Raw genomic sequence first — 24,526 nt, forward strand, 5'->3', positions numbered from 1 at the left:
GAAACTTATAAACCCTCATGATGAGGAAAACAAATACTGGATTTTATTTCATGCCTGACCACTGAAAATCTTTACATTTCATGCACATAGTGCATTCTAAAGCATTCTATGGTCTAATTCAGATTCAGATTCAGATTCAGATTCAGATCTACTTTATTGTCATTCTAGTACACGTGTATACAGAACGAAATGTCGATACATCTGACCCGCACAGTTTCCTCGAATGTACAGATATAAGTAAAAGTTGTATTGTATTATGGCTACGTATAGTATTTTACCATACCATAGTGCCGATAGTGCAAGAGGAGTAGCTAACCAGATGTGCAAAATGGGCATTCAGGTTAACAAGTCAGGTAAACAGTAACATTAACACTGTAACAATAACGCTGTAAGTACAATAGTGCAGAGAGCAAATGTGCAAGGAGTGGCAAGCTATAAAGAACTGCCAGTAGTGCAAAAAGTCAGATTAGCAGCCGTTAAGATTTAGGTTAACTATATGTTAGATTGACCATTTAACAGTCTAATGGCCAAGGGGACTAGACTACTGCGGAACCTGGTGGTCCTGCACCGCACACTGCAGTACCTCTTCCCAGAGGCTAGCAGAGTGAACAGTCCATGATGGGGGTGAGAGGGGTCTCCGATAATGTTCTTAGCATGGGATAGGCAGCGCTTCTGGCCAATGTCCTGAATGGAGGGAAGTGTAGTCCCGATTATTTTCTCTGCTGTCCTCGTTACCCTCCTCACACTACCCCAGTCGGTAGCGCTGCAGCCTCCACACCACACAGAGATACAGCTGGTCAGGATACTCTCTATGGTGCCCCTGTAGAATGTGATGAGGGAGGGTGGGGGCAGGTGGGCTCTCCTCATCCTCCGCAGGAAGTACAGGCGCTGCTGTGCCCTCTTAACCAGTGATGCAGTGTTCACGGACCAGGTGAGTTTGTTTGTAATGTGCACCCCTAGGAACTTGATACTGCTGACAACCTCCACAGCCGTGTTGTTGATGCAAAGTGGGGCATGGTTGGGCTGGTTTTTCCTGAAGTCGACAATGATCTCTTTAGTTTTGTCAACATTCAGGACCAGGCTGTTGTCCCTGCACCAGGCCACCAACTGCTCCACCTCCTCTCTGTAGGCCAGGTCGTTGTCGTCCCTGATGAGGCCCACCACTGTTGTGTCGTCAGCATACTTCACGATGTGGTTTGTGGCGGACCTAGGGGCGCAGTCGTGTGTCATCAAGGTGAACAGCAAGGGGCTCAGGACACAGCCTTGGGGGGAGCCCGTGCTGAGGTAGATGACATCTGAGATGTTCTGACCTATCCGCACTGATTGACAAGACATTAAAAACATCCTCGAATTGAAAACTAACATTTCCCTAAATAATTATTATGATAACTGCTGCAATGGCCACTTGAACTCAGTCCATAATTGACACAGTTTGAAAATACCCCACTTCGTCAACTCACATTTAATGAGTCCCAAACATCCCAAACCCTTATCAAAAATATCATAATCATGACAGCAAGGCGTGTGGTAATCTAGTCGGCTCTTTCGAGTTGTTCTTGATTTTTCCTTTCAGCAGGCAATGCCCGATTATTTTAAACTCATCTCATTCATAGGGAGTGTTACAGAATGTAAAAAGCAACAAAAAATAATTTAAAAAGCTCACTGTTGACTCAAGGCAAGGCACAAGGCAAATCATTTAGCTCTATTAGCTCATTAGGCATTAGCGGCACCAGCAAGTTTGACCTGCTTCGCAGTTGGGTCGTGAATGCTATTTAAGTTTTTTATACAAAAAAATGATCAGAAGCTGTATGCGGATACGACGTGAATACCACTGTGTTCGTTTATTCACTTCTTAGAAAAACTCACCACACTTACAGGGACACTGAGTAGTGTTTGACCTCTAGATTTCACTGTACTGTGAAGTACAATCAAAAAGCGAGTGTTACAAAGCACACGGAAAAATACAAACTACTGGGACTCAAAGAGCATACTGACCAAACTGCACTATTTGTCTTCTAATTTTTTGCCCAGTCTTACACCAGGTTTTTGTTCGAAGTGGCCTTAACACAGGAATCTCAAACTCAGATTAACTCTGGGGTCGATTCCAGAATTTCTGTTCTGGAGCAGGCGGGATCAGTAAACGAATGTCAACTCCAAATGTTTAGCTTTGTTTTTCAGTATCATGCTTTATCATTCAGCCTCATTGGTGACTTACCCTACATATTATATTTACGAATGACCCAGGACAATTATACATTTATTCACAAACAATGGGAAACAACATTTCCATGTTTGGCATTGTTTGGCATTGAATGTGTCTGTTTTAACAGTTAGGTGAATTCAGTTTTAAGTCAAGTCAAGTCATGTTTATTTGTATACCTCTCAATCTCAACGAGTCTCAAATGGCTGCACAGACCACAGATTGTTGCAAACTGCAGACTATTATTACATCATCCCCTGTTTTAAGACCAACATGAGGGCAAGGAAATCTGCAAAAACTTCAACATAAGGAAAATGATGAAACCTTGAAAATTGACCGCACATGAGGTAATCCCCCTTCTAAGGGTGACCAGGCTGAAATGGACAAATAATACATAGAAATTGTAAACACGAAATATAGGTCAGTCATAAGCTATGGGAAGGAAGTGTGTTTTAAGCCTATATTTAAACAGTTCCATTGAGGTTGCAGATCGAATCTCAGTGGGCAGAGCATTCCACAACTCAACCGACTCATCATGCTACACAAACTCCCTGGACACAGAAGAGAGAGCATTTGGTTTGCATTTTTTTGAAAAATCACAACTTCCGACATGACTTAGAGACTTGCTTCTTTTTTTGACATACTCAGATTTTTGGGGCGGGTCAGATTATATGACCCAACATCCCGGATCCAGTTCGTTTGTCGTATGTTTGACATGCTTGCCTTAGCAACAAGATGGAGGACAATCATGTCAGCTCCCTCCAGATGATCTCAGTGTTATGTAAACTAAATACAAAACTGTGAGTATTTAAAACAAAAACAAAAAAATACACATTGTTGCATGGTACTTGATATATTTTTGCTTATAATTCAAATAAATATTGTATTTTTGTTTCATTTTTTTGATGAATTAAGTGTTTTTTACCATTACGAAGCGCTAAATGATTCATAATGTCCTTTTAACAATGTTACATTTTGCGGTTCATGTGCATCCCTGTAAATTATTGTCAATAACAAAACCCTTCCGATAAAACAGTATCAACCGTGAAGTCTTCATGTTCTAATAAACATACTTTCAAATACAAACACACCGGTGCAAACACACTAATCGGAAGCGGAACATCTGTCTGACGGCGGTTGATTGGTAGAGCAATAAAATGAGAAAAGCTTCTGCTTTTCATTTATCTCACGTGACTGCCCATTGGTTTTAATTATGGCGAGCACTTTCAACTTTAAATCAAACATAATTCAAAACGCTTTGTGCTTGACCACCGTTACTCTGTGCTGAAGCACATCGGGGGGAGGGGCTTCACATTTGTGTGGAACGGTTTCTGTAAGTCACTCGTTTTTGCATTAACGCAGAGATTGGTAATTGATGAGCATGACTTTGCGCGCACACGTCAGTGAACACGTTTTCCGCGGAAACCCTGCGCTTTATTTTTCCCGACACAGCTGCACAAGGAACGGATTGATGCGTAACCCGAGCCGGCACTTTAAAGGGCGAGGGGGCCTGGACAGGCGCGGTCTTGCTAGTATACCAGATGGGGCTTTATGATGAAAAGAGCATAATCCCCCATCCAGGCATCACTTCCATCACTTACGCCCCACGGAGCCGTTCCCGGTTTTATTTATTGCAATAAATAATCCCTTTTCGCACACTCCCTAGCAGAACCCAATTTCGATGTTTCTCCCTTCATCCGCTTTCTCTCTGTTTCTATCTTTATCTTCCCCCTTCTGACATTCTAGTGTTTCTTCATGCCTCTCTATCGCCTTCATCTCCTTGCCCCGCGCCCCCTCGCCGGCCCCCCACCTACCCCCTTTTGCTCTTGAAGACTTGCAAATGTGGTATTAGCTAAAATTCAGAGAGCCAGGCAAGTGATCTTTTTATCCACGAGGGCCCTCCTGATTGAGCTACAGCATGTGCATTGGAAATGAGCTCTGCACTGGGGCTGGCAAAGCCCATGCCTCTGATTGGTATTCAATATACATGTCACTGCAGGACATGCTTGTTTGGGGCTTTGAGTTTACTATGTCTCTATTTCTTGCACTACGTCTCTATTTCTTGCCATCTCGTGAGCTGATCCTGTGATAGAAATGTATCACACACAGAGAATACAGTATAGCCGATTAGATATTACAATGTTAGGCTTCTCTATTTATGGTTAATGTCCAAGACGTTTACTTTTTCTCTCCCCAGGCATGTTTTATTGCTAAAAAACTTTTACAATTCAAAAGACCTAAATCCAGCACATTTTTACTGGAAATTCTGTACTCACATTTACCCCATTGATTTCTCATTCGTTTGTTCCTGTATAAGCCACGTTCCCCCGTATAAGCCACGTCCCCCGTATAAGCCACGTCCCCCGTATAAGCCACATCCCCCCATCCCGCACGCTGCCTACCATTTGTTCCTAGTGACACACAACCAAATATGTGCATATGATCTGACGCCCTGTTTCCGTATTTTATTTTATAGTTGTAAACTATATGGTAGGGAGAATTGTTGTCTGCGGGTAGATGGTGTAGGACGGTCAAGTCTAGAACGAATAGATTTGAAAGAAGCTTCTACTCTAAAGCAATAATCACCATCATTGCTACAAAATGAATGAAACACTGGTTACCATGCTTATAGAACGTGTAATGGTGACTCAGTTCTTTATTTAGTCATTGTGTGTTTTATTTAATATGACCCATTTTGTTCAATTACCCTTAACTTATCATTCTTAACTGTGGTATTCAATCTTGTAAATGTTCTTGCACCGTCAGACTGGCACTTTTTAATTTCGTTGTGCACATCCATCCATCCATCCATCATCTGCACCGCTTATCCTCAGTAGGGTGGCGGGGGTGCTGGAGCCCATCCCAGCTACCTTCGGGCAGTGGGCAGGCGACACCCTGAACTGGTTGCCAGCCAGTCGCAGGGCACACAGAGGCCGACAACTCACCGGCTCATTCATACCGAATGTTACTACTTAACAATCAGAGGACAGTATAACCAAAGACCTGCTTTTATAAAATAGCAAAATCGTCTTGTAATCACCTTGTAGTATCAACAGTCAAGATACAAAATGTTATTAATATTGTGTAAAGTACTCATTAACAAAAAAATTATTTGCGTTGCAGGAATGTGTTCCTTTGTAGCAAATTAGTCCCAACAGTGATGACAATAAAGACAACTTTAATTCTTTAAAAAATGGCAGTCATTACACTGTATCACGTTTAGTTGTATAAATACTTGCTTATTATCTTTCCCTACTACTCTGTTTATGTGTTGTCCATTATATAAAAGCTCATACTCCACGCCCCCATCTCCCACCTTGCACGGAATATACAAAAATATGCTGTGCATCAAAGCATCCTTCGTCTGTTGTTTCATATTTTGGAGCAGATGTTTTCTCTATCTCGTTGCTCAAGTCATACTTGCTGAACCTGTAAGAGATTGAGTTTGGATATTTATAACAGGAAGATGGAGCACACATCAGAAAAATGATATTGCTCAGGTATTCTGTAATGCTTTCGGTTCAGACTGAGATGCTGATATATGAATATGCAGATGAGCTCTGGCTTGTATTTTATGTTAATTGAGACTTGTATGCCTATTATGGAGTTTTTTTAGAATGATTTGAGTCACTTTACCACTGCTTTTTACACTTAATGTAAAGTCTGAATTCCTCGATAGGGTAAAACTTTCTTTCACCTGCCTCTTAAACAGGGGTCTCAAAGTCAAACAAATGGAAGGTCAGAATTGAAAAATATCTAATCGAATGTGGAATGTTTTTAAAATGGCGCATACAGTGCATAGTGCAATGGTTCTAAACTGGTCAGTCTTTTAGACCCAGCATACCACACTAATTTCCAGGTGCGAACCAAATAAAGTAAAAGTTTCCACTTTTGAAATTGAATTGTGCAGTTTGAACCAGAGAAAGTAGAATAAATTGACATGAAAAAATAATAACCAGCAAAACCAAAACAACTTCAAGTAATAACATTTCCTTTGTGATCAATAAGAATAAAACCCAAAACACTTTTAGCCATTTTTAACAGAGTCAACATGGACATACTGCACATGAAATGAAAATGTGCAAAGAGTGAGATATACAAATATTTAAAAAAAACTCAAATAATGTACTTAAAACAGACAAACCTCAAACAATAAGCAAGGGAAAAATATATGTATTCCTTAGAAGTTTGTATCTACAGACTAACAAATAAATTACAACAAAAAAAGAGCACTTCCAGATCACTAATTGAATTTTTCTTGTTCCTAGTTTATCAATCGGGAAATACTAAAAAAACGGTGTTTTGAAGAAAATTAAACTGAAACAATGACTTAAGTTTGGAGGAATTAATTGGAGCACGGGGCATGTTTTTGTTATTAGCGCCATCTACTGTTAAGTAATGTAATTGACCCTCAAATACTTCTTTTCCTATCATTATTTTACAAATACAAAGGGTTGGGACCCACTAAAAACAAGTCCGCAAACCCACTTTATTCGGGTGTCTGCATGCGTTAAGTCTGAGTCCAAAAAGTGTGAAGCTATTTTGTATTATGTAACTTTTTCTTTTTAATTTAAGGGTTAAGGTGTAAAAGTACAGAGACCCCTCACTACTTTGCGCTTCACTTGCATGGAATTGTCTTTATTTGCATGGAATTGTCTTTATTTGCATGGAACTGTCTTTATTATCATTGATATCAACGTATCCTGCATTGGGTTCAGACAGAACACAGCAACTGTTATGATGGGGGTATTTTAGGTAGGGCTTTGTGTGTCCGGTGGGCATGACTGTCAGTGTGTGTGTCAATGCTGGTTTTATGCTGTGACAGGCGCACAAGTCAATGTGTAAAACCCTCTCCCTCAAAACAAAACTGAGGTATGCGGCAACAGCAAAGCTTGTATTTTAGCGGCTTGTAACATTGCAAAGAAATTCATCAATTAAATCCGACTTAAGAAACTCAGAAGAGCGCAAAGAAATGCTGATCACCAGCGTCGGGAGAGAAGGCAAGAGCAAGGCTGCAGGTCCTAATGCTACAGCTAGGGTAACAACTCTCTTAAACCACCCCTGACAAGCCTGTATCTCACCAACGCCAGATCCGTTACCCACGAAACGAATGACCTTGAGCTACAAATCGTGGGAAATGGCTACATCCAGGACAGTCATATTTTTATCATCGCAGAGACTCAAGAATATCCGATGCTGACATGCAGCTAGCCTGCCTTTCTCTAAATTGCTCTCTTACTCTGAAAGGAAGATTCCTCCAATTTCGTTGCACCTTTGTATAATGACAATAAAGCAAGTTTATTCAACTGCAATTCCAAGATCTGTGTTTTTATTTGTAGATCTATAGTTGTCATTTTGGTACAGTCATGTACTCTCTGTAAGGAAGGACGTAATCTCGGGGTAATTTTGCTCATTAGGGCTTTGATGAGGTTGCGACGGTAATACTCACTTTCCCCTCGTTCCCAATAACTGCAAAAAATGATGGATTGCTGTTCACCGAAAGAGGGCAACATTAGCCCTAAAAACTTTGAATCTGAAGCACTTGCAATACAGAGATTCACAGAAACCACACATTGCAAGCCTGAACCAAATTACTTCAATTTTTCACTGTTTCTATGTGAGTGAACAAACATGTTGGTGAGTGATGGCTAATGAGCTGCTTGTGGCTGTTACAATAAGATGGAGTTGTTTAGACACGAGACTAGAGGGAGTTAGTCAGAGCTTTTGGCTAATAACAATGACTAGCTGGAGTAAACCAGGGCCAAAAGCCAGAGAGGCTAACAAGCACAGATAACCAGAGAAGCAGCTAAAGCCCTGGTTGAGAAAGGCAGAGGCCAATAAGCTATGGGAAACTGAATTGCCGGTTCAGTGAAAACAACCTGAAGACCCTAGCTGGGGAGTTCAAGTTGCGGTTGACCTGCTAGGTTCAAACACCACCAGAAGTTTACTAACTTCTCCTGGTATCGAAAGATTGCAGTACAACGTGTTACCCTCCCTTTTCCAGTACTTTTTCAGCACCGCTGGGGAAATATTTTTCAACACTCTGTACTGTATAATGCCCCAATGCAGGGGTGTCAAACTCATTTTTACCATGGACCACATCCGAATAATGATTGTTCTCAAAGGGCCTAATCCAACTTAAAAATGTAACTTAATGTAATTGGCATGTAAAATATATGTAACTACTCCTTCGTGTAAAGTAACTCTAAATTTATTGTTAATTTGTGTCACAAACTTTACAGTTATACTATAAAAAAATCTCACTACACATTTTTTTGATGGTATACCTTATAAACTCAATGTAACTGAATAGCAAAATCTTCTTGGACATTTTTTTTTAGGATTGTTTATTTCTCAGTTCCACTCATTGGTATTGATATGGAAATACTGGCGTGAAGTGGAGTGACCCATCACTTTGCAGGTATCGTAGGCAATCCGCTTGGTGGGAAATGTAGTTTTTGGTCAAAGCACCCGTTTGACCTCATTTATTTTTCGACCTTCATACGATTTATGCTCTTGCTGGACACATAAAACGATGTGGTGAGTTGACACAACATGCCCAATTGGTAATTTTGCTAATTTTACGTAATGTTGATCATATTTTGGTTTTATAAATATGAAAAGAATAAATAATAATGACAACAATGGCTTTAAGAGCACATAACTTTATTTTAGTTAGACGCTATTTTTAATTGCATGTTTTATATCTAATTTGTCTCATTTAAGTGAAAATTCTTAAATTGGGTGTATTTATAGGCAATCAGCTTATTTTGCTCACTTTAAGGAACTGTTTCTCATTTTGCAATGATAATTTGATCTTAGAGTAAAAGTGAAAATGAAATACTTACAATACGCCCAATTATCCAGATAGATTAGAGAGATGTAAGAAGATGGCTCGACTTTCAGGATTAGCTTAGATGGTGATAGAAAATAACTTTTTTTGATGGAACTGAAAAGCACAGATAATCTTTATGACAGAGTAATTGAAATATGTTTGAGGAAAGAAAGAAGGATGGATTTTCTGTGGGTAAAATGTTGTAATCCAGTGTTCGGAAAAAAAATTGCAATTTTATAAGTTTATCATTGATGCTTTTTTATATGTGTGTTAGCAGTAGCTGCAGTAAATGTTTTATAGCCATAAAACAGTTATTGATAGATAGGTAGATAGGTAGATAGGTAGATAGATAGATAGATAGATAGATAGATAGATAGATAGATAGATAGATAGATAGATAGAGAGAGAGAGAGAGAGAGAGAGAGAGAGAGAGAGAGAGAGAGAGAGAGAGAGAGAGATAGATAGATAGATAGATAGATAGATAGATAGATAGATAGATAGATAGATAGATAGATAGATAGATAGATAGATAGATACTTTGTTCATCCCCGTAGGGAAATTCACAGGGTTTTATTTATTAAGGCGCGGCACTACTGAAGGCCTAGGTGTAAAATGCACCTGGCCCCCACTGCATTGCATTCAATGTTCACTAAGTTGTTATCAATTACAATAGAATAATTAAATTTAAGAAACCCAAAGGGTTCTAGTACACCTATTTGAGAAGCACTTCTTTAAAGGATCACGTAAAATTAGCCATTGACTTAACTATTTTTTTCCTGAATTGAAGCCAACAAATTAAATATTGGGGTTTATAAATTAAAATGTCTGTCGCTTTAAATATGAAGTGTCACATTGCTGACTACCCACCCTTCAGTCATAGGTATGCAATACTAAATCAAATCTTAAGAATATGCAGTGAAAAAGCAATTGACACAATTGTTTGTGCACACACAGAGGCACACACATTATCGCGAATGTTGCCGATCCTGTAACAGTCAAAGTCAAAACAGAAATATAAAGTGGAGGCGACAAAGCGCTTTGAGGAAGTAGATGTGCATCTCCAAGGACAGATAGCAGCCAGGACATCAAAAGACCCGTAGGATGCTTTTTGATGGGGGAACCACGGCGCCTTTCAAAGCTTTGTCTTGTCGTCTTGCACGATGCCACCGAGGCCCGTGATAGAAATTCGAATACATTCGCCTGTCACTTAATTGACGCTCCATTCTGTCCCTTGGGGACACCAGGACAGTCTTTGGAGATGATCTTTCATGCTCATTGGTAAAACATTTCACCACTCATTTTCTCACTAATAAAATTTACCGCTGAAATATCAGGTCGTTCAATAGTTTTGGGATGAAAATCATGAATGGCAGGGACATCTTTTTTTCGCTTACTTGTATACATTCAACTCACCTGCACGCATGTCTTGACTAACAAGCTGCTTGTTTATCTTCACTAGGTTTGATTTGATCGGGGTAGAACTCTTCTTATTTATTTTTTTACATCCAACTGGCTTAGGAGGGTGACACAGAGTGAGAGTGACTTGTACTTGTTTTATGTTGTTTTGGCTTAAAAAGGAAACACACACTTCACATGAAATGAGCAATCATGCAATTCAAAATATCTGACCAGAAAATTACTTGGAGGACGTTCGATTAATTGGGTTTATTCGATTCAGGGATTACAGTAATCTCTAGTTTTTCAAGGGAGTTGCCTTCCAAAAAGATCCGGCATTAGTCAACTTGCTAAATAGAACAATTGTTTATCTTTTTAATTTCTTGAATACTCTAAAATACATTGACAACAATGTAAAGTCCATATTATAGGCGCAAGCATTTCTCCATCGCATTAAAGTACTGAGCTTCATAAACGTTATTTTTACAAATAACTCCTGCTAGATGTAAGATCTTGGGGTAGGGCGTACAATGTCAATTATTACATTGGGCCAGGCCGGGCTTGTCTATGCATTTTTTCCTTTTTTATGTATAGGATCTGCATAGAATGCACACTGTTTTAATTACTGTTACTTAAGTAATTATTTGGATGAAAACCTTGTATCCCTAGCTAAGTAATATTATTCTGGAGTAACAGTACTTTTACTTGAGTAACACACTTCGACCCTTCTCTTCGGCGCCATGTGTACGTCAGCACACTTGATTTAAGAGACCGAGCCCGAAGTAAACCCAAAGCTGAACTTCGGCGCTGCCCTTCGTCAAATGAACAGGCAGCTGAGGCATGCACCTCGGCGCCGAAATCCGCACAGCATTGAAGTGCAGCTTCTTGGAAAATGAAAATATGGCGAGAACACCGTGTTACCTTCCTTCAGCATGTCGGGAAGTCTAAGTTTGTTAGCGATAGAAAGCATCTTTCTCTGCATTGTGGGCCCACAGCAGGTGAATTTGTCCGTCCAGAAGGTTTTGTCGACATTGCTTTTAGGATGAATTGAAATTGAAAAAGATTTGCATGTTAATTTGGTTCATCAAGCTGTCTTGTGTACATATGTGTATAACTTAGACTGGAACCTTTTTGACCCCCAGTCAGACACAGGCTGAAAATGGGCGGAGTGACTGTTAAGCCAATCAGAATGCAGAATACAATGCATGATGTCAATCTTGCTGTGATTTATTCATTGTTATACAACTCGGTGGCCTTGGGGGTATGGCGCCCGCCCCGAGATTGGGAGGTTGTGGTTCAAGCCTCGGCCGAGTCATACCTAAGACTTAAACATTGGTACCCGTTGCCTCCCTGCTTGGCGTTCTGCATTAGGGGTTGGAATTGGGGGGTTTGGTCACCTAATGACTCCCAACACCTCAGTTGGGTTGAGCGAGGGGGCTGGGAATCCCCTCCTCTGAATCTATCTCCCAAAAGGAGTCAGAAATGACTCCAGCCACCTCCCACTAGGGGGATATGGCTGTGGTATATATATATATATATATATATATATATATATATATATATATATATATATATATATATATATATATATATATATATATATATATATATATATATATATAATATAATATAATATAATATAATATAATATAATATAATATAATATAATATAATATAATATAATATAATATAATATAATATAATATAATATAATATAATATAATATACATAATATATAATATATATATATATATATATCTTATATATAATATGTATAATATACAACTTTAAACGATTGTCTATAAACAAATAATGACATGGCCTGACCCATACACTCAAGAGCCAAAATAATAGGTAGGTCTATTATAGCACACTTGCATAATGCATACAGACTTTCTGTATTTGATCTCATTAAATAGTGCAGGTTTACTTAATGGCCTTATACGGCTTTATTCTTGTATCATAACTGATCATGACATAGATCTGACAAGACCTTAGTTTGAGGGCCGGGTTTTAATTAAAGGATATGACGACTTGCCTTACAGCGAATAGGTGTAAGAGTTCAAGGTTTTACAGACCAAAAAAACCCCAAAACATTCTATGTTGAGTCAGCATGCTGTATTTCCGTGCATCTCAGCTTAATTGGATACTCTATAAATAGCATTCGATTGTGTGTGATTGACCAAAATATTGCCTAGCCACTTGAGCATGGGGATTTATTATTATCTTAGATCTTGTGGATTTTTTTTCCTTTCTTTAAAATTTTGAGTATTTCTTTGCCATACCTTCTGCATGATTTATAATTACCTACAATCTTAAGAAGAGTCAGTACATGTTAACATGCAGGGAATAGTCATGTTATGTTCTGTAAGGCAGTGTACATTCGCACGGAAATTCAAATATGCTGTTATTCTTACTGCATATAAACCATTTACAAGAGTCCTTTCATACTCATTTCTGTGCATTCTCCATTTCTTCCAGGCCAAGGTTGAAATTAAACCATACACCACCCGGAATGATAGCAACCTGAGAGTTCATTTGCTTCTCTTGTCTTTTCTCATTGTCTGTGATGAGGCCCCATTCGTTATCAGACACCATTTTCAGAGATCCTTCAAGTTTTGTTGATCACATATTTGGGATCAAGTGACGACTGAAGGCAGCAACATCTGTTATACAGTGTATTTTTGCGATCTCACTGCAATTTTTAAAAGGTTTTCTCTGATATATACATGCTTGAATGCTGTGAAGTTGCACAAAGTATCGTAACAGTGTTATCGTTTGCCTGTGTCCCTGCGTCCTGACCCATCATTTTTGCTGGGGACGCATTGTGTCCAATCAATGTGCGTCCCCGGGACGCAACTTTTTTGACACCAAATTGTCATTATTACCCGATTACTTTTTTTTTAAACAAAGATTTACCGCACTCCAAACTTTTCGTCAGGCAGATCCGCCATTGTTGTTTTGGTCTCGCGCCATTTCGGCAAACGAGATCTTGTTGCTTCGAGATGACGTCATTGTTTTGGTGGTTGTCGAGTGAAAGAGAAGTAATCCCTCCGAAAAAACAGTTGGTATTAGGTGCAAATCAACAAAAAAAATGGTAATTCCTTCCGTGTAGGTAATAAGTCGAAACACAATACAGAAAGTGGTAACAACGGCAATAATTCCGGTACGAAAAAAACGCGGAAAAATTCTTCAGAAGACTGCGAAGGCAAGGAAAACATATGTTTTGAAGCAAACGATTCGACGAAAGATAATAAACAAAAGAATACTCCTAGCAAGAAAATTACTTTTCTGCCAAAATGAATTCAATTATGTTCCTGTTTACGCTATGAGGAGGATGATAATGGAGGCTACATGTTCTGTGATGCGTGCACCCAGCGCGACAAAAAAACTGGATTGCATAAATCATTTCACAATATGAACTTTCAGAAAAGCACATTGGATCGGCACAACAACAATTAGCTATGGAAATTCCTTTGCTGCAATTGGACCTTGAGGAGGCATTAGAACTGTGGCGGTACAGCAAACCACGAAGAATATATGAACTGAAAAATCTGAAGTGATTAAAACTGGATGAATATATAGACTAATATTTCAGCAATATTATTTTGTATAATTTACAATATTTTTGTGAACTAAAAAATCTGAAGTGATAGCTGCTTTGTATTACCAATTAACTGTGATGATTAAAATTGAATGAATATATATGTTTATATATTTATTTATATATTTGTCGCCGATTTACAATTTCAACCCCGATAACACCAAATTCTGGGGACCCATAGATCTCTGTTGGGACCCATTGACTTTTGAGCATGCGAGTCCCCAGGACCCATCACTTTTCAGAGGTAAAATGAACACTGTCGTAAGTATTTGGGTTCGTATGTGGCAGTAGGTAATGGTTTGGAGGAGGGTGTGCAGAAGAGGGTGGGTGAAGGGTGCAAGGCAATGGGTGTGCTGAACAGACTGTTAAAACGTAGAGATCTGTGAAGGGATGCAAACCGAAGACTGTGTAAAGGTGTGGTGGTCCTAGCAGTGATGTATGGCTTAGAGGCGTGGGGTTTGAGAGTAAATGAATGTAATAGGTTGAATGTCTTTATAATGAAATGGTTGTGTAGCTTGTGTAGAGTAATATGACTGGATTGGTTAAGGAATGAGGAAGTAGTGAGAAAAACTGGTGTAGTGAGAGAGCTTGTTGAGAGGGTACATGAAAATGTTCTGAGATGGTTTGGACATATGGAAAGAATAGATGAATGCCCAAATATGGTTGGATGAATGGTGTGAAACTGTTTCTGGATACAGGGAAGCCTAATTTGTAACATTTCTTGGGCCATTTTGTAATACCCAGGGTTTGTATGGGTGCTTGAAATCCTTGAAAATGCTTCAATTTTGGGTAACGTGCAAGTAAATGCTTGAAATTGTTGCCAGGATTCTTACCATTCTGACTCGATAGACATTAGATAAGAAAAAATTGCTCTCTGATGGCTTCGCTCTGCAATTGCATTTCTTCTTTTCTTGTGATTAACAGCAGCTGGCATTATTTTGTATGGCATTGTCCTTTGAAGTGTCATCGCCCCCTACAGGTTTTGGCCAATAGGACAGGTGCAGGCAACATTTAAAAAGGGCACTATGAATAATAATAATAATAATAATAATAATTTCCTTTGTATTGTCATTCTTTGTAACAATGTACACAGAACGAAATGTCGATACACCTGACCCGTTGTAGCAAGCCGATGCAGCCGCAGCCAACAGAGGGCGCCGCCATTTTACCAATGTTATAAGTCTTAGGTATGACTCGGCCGAGGCGCGAACCAGCGACCTCCCAGTCTCAAAGCGGGCGCCCTACCATCTAGGCTACTGTGATAGTCCAATAATTACGGATATTTGTTATGGGCCAAGTAAAAAAATTAAGGTAACATTTCCAGTTGAAAAATGTATTGTGAAGAATTGTAAGCTACATATTACATTCAGTTATAGTTACCCAACAACTACATGGCGAGATAGTTCTCTCAAAAACAATAACAAATATTAGAAATCCACAAATATATTTCAATGGCACTGGAGGAATTGGAAAATCTTCCTAGAAAGTCTTTAAAAAGTGCTTGAATTTTGAATACAGTAATAATAATAATAATAATAATACTATAATAGTAATAACATTATTTTAATAACAAATGAAACAGCCTTTTGAAGTTTATTGTATTCAGCATATAGCTCATAGCTTCTAAAAGGCTGGCAAACCCTCAATATCCAGTATACACTCAATTGCTACCATTTAAATGCACTAAAGAGAATTGAGTTCGGACTGAAGAGCTTTCTGCCACAATATTAACGTTCCTAAATTGTGTTGTGGTTTACTCATGCAGCTGGACAGCACAAATTCCGCCCTCGCGAGTATCAAGTGAAGGCAGGAAAACAGCAAGAGAGAGGGATTGGGAGGGGGTGGGGTCTTCAAAGCGTTCAATGTCACTCTTCAGGGTCAATCCATGTGCTTATTCACTGCCTGGAATTCATAACTGTCAATTGACTTTTCAAAGGCTTTCATAGAGGGGGGCATTAAATATGTTGTATCATAGTAGGCAGGCATTATACGACAGTTTTTTGTTTTCTCTATGCCAGTGGTGTTAAAGTCAAATGGACAGAGGGCCAAATCAAATAATTGACTACAAGTCGGACTGATAAAATGTTGAGAATGAAAGAAAATGCTAACCATGGTTGCAAATGTTGTGTTAGTTGCAGTTTACGACCCCTAAAGCATATTAGACAACTCAAGTTAACCACGACAGCTAACTCTTCCAGCTAAATATATGCTGAGTTCAGAATGACATCTGCACAAAAACGAAGAAAAATAATACTTAAACATAAATAAGAAAAAATATTTATCTGCAGTGGATTACATTTTCCCATGATTTAATTGAGCAACACTTGATGCCAATGCGGCAGTAGCTCAGGAGGTAGAGCGCTCGTCTTGGGATCAAGGGGTCCCAGTTCGAATCCCGGCTCGTCCGTGTTACATGTCGAAGTGTCCTTGGGTAAGACACTGAACCCCTAATACCCCCAATAAGCAGGTTAGCGCCTTACATGGCTGCAAGGCGGCTATTGGGAAATGTGGAGCACATTGTAAAGCGCTTTGGGAAGTCATTGACTTGAAAAGCGCTATATAAATGCAGATCATTTCATTTCATCATTTCAATGCTAGTTGTTAAAGCTTTTTTGCTCATGCTAATACAGATAGTGACAGCGTCTGCGATGTCAGCTGCTTAAGCATAGCTAGTTGCTAATGTTTTGCTGCTCACAGCTAGCACCCCCTTACACAATGACTACAGATTCTGAAAATATCTGATCATTACGATTTTCTAGGAAATTTGATTTTTAACTTGCATGATGCTTTTGTGGCTGGCTGGGCCTCTTTTAACTTCATTTCCAATAGTTACAACCTAGTGATAACATAGTAACAACAAAGTAATGACATGATAAGTTCTTATTTAAGAATTTAATTTCAAACTGGTAGTCCTTCACAACAAACAGTAACAAAAATTAGAAGACAGAAATGTTACTGTATGCAGTATCATTTGATTGTCACCATGCATTCCATCGTTATCCGTCATATTTTCTAATATATATATGGCTCATTTTCAAATTTCCGGACAATTTTGGGGTTTAAAGTGCGCCTTATAATCCAGAAAACAAGGTAATTGGATTGAAATATGATCAAATGAAGATCAAAAGTATGTTAACCAAATAAAACACATTCTTCAAAAAGAATGTAGGCACGGTATGAAAAAATACACAATTCCTGATGTATGATACAATAATATCTCACGATAATTTCAGGGGCTGCAGAAATACTTCCTAGACCTTGACATGTGCACTATGCTTTTAGTTAAAAAGCCTCTAAATTTTGGTGGATGATAATTGGTCTGCTACATTTTTTTAGTTTATTGTTTCTCCTGAGAAAACAAAAGACAGCCAACCGTTTCTTGCAAACACTCACATAAAAGAACTCCCACTACCGGATTTTGCTTCTTATTGGATCAAAGCTTTGACCTGTGTTGCCAGGTGACCTTTACTGATCCCATTGGAGGATGCGGAGGGGTGGGGCAAAGTCTGTTCACCTGGGAATTTCTTCAATGGACTGCTTTTGGGGGCAGAAATCTTTGATGCCGTCTCATGGGGACATCCTGCTCCTCAGGGCCTGAGAATTTAAAAAATGCAATTTCTGATTTCTGTCAATCACTTTCATGTGCATTCATTATGACTGGTGCTTATCTTAAGGAGTGACGGGATCTTGTTGACCGTTGAAGGCCGTGGAGTGACTCTACGGTGGCCAGCTGGCGAGGAAATGGCTCAGCTGGCAGTGCTCAAAGCTCCCAAGAGGAAAAGGAGACGTTTGAAGAGGACACTCCAGGATGCTGCAGGATGACAAAGAACAGCTGGAGCACGGGTAGGCCTGACCCGACACTCGCTACGACAGATATCAAGAGATGTTGATGGTCTTCCCACTTCTGTTTTGTTCCGTAAGCTAATGAGACAGACGGCTTGCTTTGCATTTACATTACAACAATGCTCATTAGGGTTGCTCATTATGAAGCATGTGCCATAAGAGATGTAGATTATTACTAGTTTTGCGCTCACAACTAAAAAAAGTAAATGGTCAAGGTTTCTAGTTACTTTATTTAAAAAGTAATTTCGTTACCCGTCAGACACCAGATAGTAGCACGCTACTCTGAAAGTAACTATCAAGTTACAAATTACAATTCAAACTCCCTAAACCTGCTTAAATTTAGCCACATAAATAAATAGAAGAAAACGTGGAGGCGGTAAACCCCTCGTGTTTCTTGGCCTGTACAACATTGAGTGCTTGTTAACTAACAAAGCGGAGACACTCCATATCCATTTAGTAATTTATATTCAAACCATTCTAAGATTTTTTTTTTATCAATTTCTGGGTAATGTCCAAGACATTTTATTTTGAGTTCCAGGCGTGGTGAATTGCAAAAAAAATCATTTTTAAAATAAAGAAACCAAATTTAAGCTAATTTTTACCATACATTCTGTGCTCACGTTTGCCCTATTGGTTTGATTGTTTCTATATAAGCCAGACCTCCCCATGCACTGCCTACCATTCGCTACTAGTAGATAGATAGATAGATAGATAGATAGATAGATAGATAGATAGATAGATAGATAGATAGATAGATAGATAGATAGATAGATAGATAGATAGATAGATAGATAGATAGATAGATAGATAGATAGATAGATAGATAGATAGATAGATAGATAGATAGATAGATAGATAGATAGATAGATAGATAGATAGATAGATAGATAGATAGATAGATAGATAGATAGATAGATAGATAGATAGATAGATAGATAGATAGATAGATAGATAGATAGATAGATAGATAGATAGATAGATAGATACTTTATTCATCCCCGAAGGGAAATTCACATTTCCAGCAGCATCCCTGAGCTGAGAACAGTACAATAATAAAGCCAAAAGAATACAATACAATATACAAAGACATAGTGACACACACCAAATATAAAAATAAAGTGACAATCTGATTTTGGTATTTTATTTAATAGTTGTAAATACGGCTTAGAAGTGAGTGAATACGGTAGGTAGGAAGTTAGAATTAGAAATTAGAATATCAGTAGGGAGAAATTACGCAACCTCATACTCTACACTGTAACTGTAACCTATTCAATTGTATTTTGTACGTTTGTATAAACATTGCATTGTGTTGCTGGCAGATTAAGGCTTGTTTGATGCTATCATGAACAGAAAACATTGCAACTCATGTTGTAATGACAATTGAGTTACAAAATGCCATTGATAATGAGTTACTGCACTCGTTACAGAGAAAAGTAATGGCGCTCCAGGAATGCGTTCCTTAGTAACATGTTACTCCCAACACTATATAGTCTGCATTCAGGGTGTCCCAAAAATGTATACAAATTTTCGCAGCTGATAACTCATTTATTTTTTTCTTACTCTATAGATAGACCCTATTAACCGAGTGCAGGCAGCCAGACAACTTTTAAGAAAGGAAATGTACCGTATATTCTGCATTATAAGGCACATCGTATTATAAGGAGCAACACCTAAAATAGTCTTTTGTTATATATTTCTGATACATAAGTCCCACCCAACTATAAGGCGCATCAAATTAAAGCGAGCTACTGTGTTTATACATGAATAACCATTGGGCTCTTTATACCATTACAGCACAATATAGGGCAGCATATAATACTGCAGTTGGGTAAGGATTTATCAGTTGTGAGTACTATCCATTAATATCGCAACGGGAGTCGAACCCTGATCGCGGCAGAGAAGGCACTGACATTTTTCCACAACACCACCTGTGGTAGAGATGACATCAAAAAAATCAAGCATGGGATATGACCTTATCATAACACTATTTTTACTCACGGTGCCAGAAACATTGATTTGCATCATGCATTCTGACTTTTTCCACCTGATTTTTGCACCTGTGCATCAATAACCACTCGCTTTAATGTGTACACGTATGTAAAAGAGCTTATATACGATTGTTTTTGACGCACAGGTGAAAAAGTGGATATACTGTTTGACTTATCAGAATGCAAGTCAGTCTCTCTGGCACTGTGAGTCAAAATGGTGTGATAATGAGATAAGCTCTAATGCATTTTCATGTGTCATCTGTACCTCTGAGAGTGTAGTCATAAAGTGTCTGGGCCCTTAGCATCACAACCCGGATTCCAATCCTGTTGCATACACTGTATGGGCTGTCAGATAAAATATCAATTGGTCAATTGTTGCTCGAATACGAAGATATACTGCAAAACCTTCACCTCAATTAGAGAAAAGTTTGAAGCTGATGGAACTCTTAAGGACGTCCATAAGAAGCGTTCCGAACGATCATATACTTCGACACGGCCCACAAGATTAATGGAAATGTTCCAACGACCTCTGAGAAAGTCTCTGTTGCGAGATAGTAGGGAGATTGTAGGCATTTCAAAATCATCTGTTCATTGCATCATGAAAAGTCATTGGAGAAGTTGCGTTCCATATTAGTCCATGCTCTTAATGCTCGCCTAAGTTTAGTTTTTACCACTAGGAGGAACTAAATAATACACAATATTTGTTTAAAAACTCAAGCTTTTTTTTTAACCTTCATGATATCTATGGCATCATTCTCTTTTTATAATAGAATACAAACACTGTCTATAATCCATCCTGGGAGAAGCAGGTGGGTGAAACAATACATTTTTAGGATAAAGGGTGAAGTTTTCCAAAACATTAGTGTTTACCATAAATTCAAAAATAATCAAAACCTCCCAGATTTTTATTTCAATTTAGGGATTCTGATCTTTAATACTTACAAAATGACCCATTCAAGAAGTCGGTAAAGAATGAGAGAGGGGGGATTCAGTGCACAAAGTGACTATTAATCTTGTGTTTTTCCCAGCACCACTTCCTAATCTGTCCATCATCAGCGAGCTACTGTGCCAAATGCAACTGTCTTTCCCCTTCTATCTCATTTTGCGCGTCGGTAAACTGGCGTTAAGCTGTCTGAAGATACGGTGCAAACCGTATTCCTAGAATGCACACACAGAAATATTCACTCCTGCTGTGTCAGCATTTCTTAAAATGGGCTCGTACAAATTCTACGCAACACACACACACACACACACGGTGAAATCTGCTACATCAGCCAAACTCAAGAATGTATTTTCTCTGGACAAGTTTGTTTGAAGGGATTGGTTGCTAAAGGAAAAAGGGAGGTTACTGCAAGGTGTCATAATGTCTGCCTGCTGTGCTAGGTTGGTAATTTGATTTTGGGGTGAAGCGAAAGTTTATCAGCTGACAGGAGCCACACAGGGAAAGCTTCAATTTCAAATCCGATTTTGCCCGTGTGTGCACGTGTATCTCACCTGCAACTGAGCCATCAAGTATCTTAATCTCAAATGATATAGCACAGATTTGCGGGTTTGTTTCTCATCTAAGACGGTCTTGAGGAAAATATTTACAAGACAAACAAAATAAAAAGTTGTGATAAGAACACACTCCTCACTCCATCTGCAGAAAATATTAATCTCCTTACAGTACATTGTTTCTAAATTATGTTTGAAAATATATTTATGACATAATGTCATTGAGCTAACATTGTTTGATCCCCACCAATTTTATGTGATCACTTAAAAAATGTGTCATGTCGGTACATGTTTCCATGAGAAATGAAAGTAGGAAGCCAAAAAAGCCAGATATAAAACGTCCTGACTGTTGAAGTAAACTCTGTATCTCTCTTACTGGGAGTTCGGCAGTGCTCAGTGCAGAAGGGAACTCTAGTAGAACATTTGAAAATCATGCATTGCTCAGTGTTCTTGTTTGCCCGCGTCCCAGACGCATTATTTTTGCTGGGGACGCATCGTGTCAAATTAACGTGCGTCCCTGGGACGCAACTTTTTTGACACAAAATTGTCATTATAATTTTTTAACAAAGATTTACCGCACTCCAAACTTTTCGTGAGGCAGATCCGCCATTGTTGTTTTGGTCTCGCGGTTCGAGTTTTCATCTGCACGCCGATCTCCAGTTCGAGTTGTGTAGTGAAAGTCCGTTTCTTTTTAGAGAACCGGCTTTTTCGGTTTAACCCATTAAAGAGAGCCGGCTCTCAAACGGCTCACTTGCTTTGGTGCATTATATTACAAATGATTATGTTGTATAAAGAAGTTAAGAAAAAAAGGAAGTATAAAAGGAGAAAATGAAAAAAGACAGGTTTGTGGTGATCCCTTTTAATCAGTATATTACCAACAGTAATTTAATGCAGAAAATGTATTAATAATTTGAATAAGAAAATGTTTTGTTCTACTTAATTATATTTGCATGTATTTTTTCCTTCTACAGTCAACGTCTAAGCGACTTCATTTTTTAACTTTTTTTATAAAAAAACCTCATTCATGTCGAGCAACTCAGTGTCTCACAAGAAAATGTTCATTAACAATATATATGATATAAGGAAACACATGTACAACATAACATGTTAAACTACATAAATAAACATGTTTGAAAATGTTTTTTTGTATTTTGTTTGTAAGGGCATGGAGCACACTAAATTGTGGGGACCCATACATCTCTGTTGGGACACATAGATTTTTGAGCATGTGAGACCTATCACTTTTCAGAGGTAAAATGAACACTGTGCTATATGCGAAATTACCTCTTGAAAGAGTTTAGCCAGCCGTAGCAAAGTGATCCAAAGATCAGTGGGAACATCATTTTGTCCATATGGAGCAGATAGCTATAAATTGTTTGGCATCTGGATGAACAACAAAGGCCAACAAGACAAAAGCAGAGGGAAGATCTGGCAGGAAAAAAAGAAAACATAACTCAGAGAGGATCACATTTTCGTGTATATTTTCTTTTATCTACATCGGTGTAAGGCACGCTAAGTAATTATAGTTACTCACTACTTATTCCAAAAAGTAACTCAGTTAGTAACGGAATTACACTGAAGTAAAATTAACTAGTCATCAGGAAAAGTAACTAATTCCGTTACTTAAAAAAAAAAGTTGTTGTATGTCAGAGATTTAAACATTTTCAGCATTCTAGTCAGTTATATAGAAAACAGACGGGTAGATGTCAGAACCAGAACAGGAGGAGGACCCGGATGCATAACGTTTTCACACAAGCTTTTTTTACGGGAATGGGGCAGTCATGCGCATGAACACATACGCCAGTGATTCTGTGATCACCGGGCGGAAGAAGTAAGACAGAAGTCCGGCGTGGAAAAACAGGAAGTCAGAGGCCGACGAGAACGATACCAGATGCACAAGCAGATACCTGACTGACGGGGTCGATACCGGATACACGAGCAGACACCGGACAGACGGGATCGATACCGGACAGGACGAGACAGACAGGATAGATACCCAATACTGGAGACTGGAATCAGATACCAGATAGGACGAGACAGACGGGATCAATACCGGACACTGGAGAAAGGCACAAGCTATAGGACAGGATGAGACAGGCGGGATCGATACCGGATACCGAAGACTGTAGCAATATAACAGACAGGACGAGACAGACATGATCAATGCCAGACACAGGGGACTGCAGTCAGATATCAAACAGGACGAGATAGACGGGATTGATGCCCGATACTGGAGACTGGAGTCAGATATCAGACAGAACGAGACAGACGGGATCGATACCAGACACCGGAGACTGGAGTCAGACATCAAACAGGACGAGATAAACGGGATAGATACCAGGCAGAGTCAAAACACACGTCTTGCGGGTGCAGAGGTTCGTTGACTGACTGCCAAAGGTGAGTCAGAGCACTGAGCTTAAATAGGAGGGAAGCCAATCAGGCAACGAGCCGCAGCTGGCGCCAAACGGGTGGGGCCATTTGAGGGCAATGGGCAACCGTGACAATGGTTGTATTTATTGAATCTCAACAGCAACAAGTTTATCCTATACTTGAAGTTAAACAAAAATTAAAAGTAGACAATATCATAAAATAACACAAAAACATGAACATAGACATACGTCGAAAATGTATACAAACAAGCACCAAAACATACATAAACATGCTCAAAAATGTACATAAACACACACAAAAACGTGCGTAAACACTCATGAAAATGTACGTAATCATGCACAAAAATGTATGTAAACACGTACAAAAACGTACGTAAACACGCAGAGAAACGTTCATAAAGACGCACGAGAACATACGTATCATCGTATCATGCACAAAAACATGCGCTAGCACACACAAAACACACCCAAAAACGTATATAAGCGCACGCACGAAAAAGTACGTAAATGCACGCATGATAACGTACGTAAAGCCACAGGAAAAGGTTTGAAAACGCACAAAAACGTACGGAATGTACCGATTTTTACTGTCAGTAACGGTAATGGCATTTTCACGGCGGTAAAAATAATTGGATTACCCCGTTAGTGAACAAAGGAAAACCGTTACATATCTGCGTTATTTATTACGATATTCTTCAAACACTATTCATTATCCATACAACAAGAAAAGCATACATCAGATTAGAGCAGGCTGCAAATCTCTAGATCATTTTTATC

At 38.8% G+C, this 24,526-nt stretch overlaps 1 protein-coding gene across 1 annotated transcript in view; it reads left to right on the forward strand.

The window, feature by feature from the left end:
- The window catches only part of LOC148361795 (uncharacterized), a 52,849-nt gene that overhangs the window by 6,703 nt on the left and 21,620 nt on the right, over positions 1-24,526 (forward strand). The window contains exon 2 of the mRNA XM_088343199.1: positions 17,709-17,877. Within this exon, the coding sequence (XP_088199325.1) occupies positions 17,853-17,877 (25 nt within the window). The 5' untranslated portion in view covers positions 17,709-17,852. The remainder of the gene's footprint in view (positions 1-17,708; positions 17,878-24,526) is intronic.

Source organism: Urocampus carinirostris, chromosome 8 (assembly GCF_059441175.1).
Source record: "Urocampus carinirostris isolate Australia breed hairy pipefish chromosome 8, RoL_Ucar_1.0, whole genome shotgun sequence".
Classification (NCBI taxonomy): domain Eukaryota; kingdom Metazoa; phylum Chordata; class Actinopteri; order Syngnathiformes; family Syngnathidae; genus Urocampus; species Urocampus carinirostris.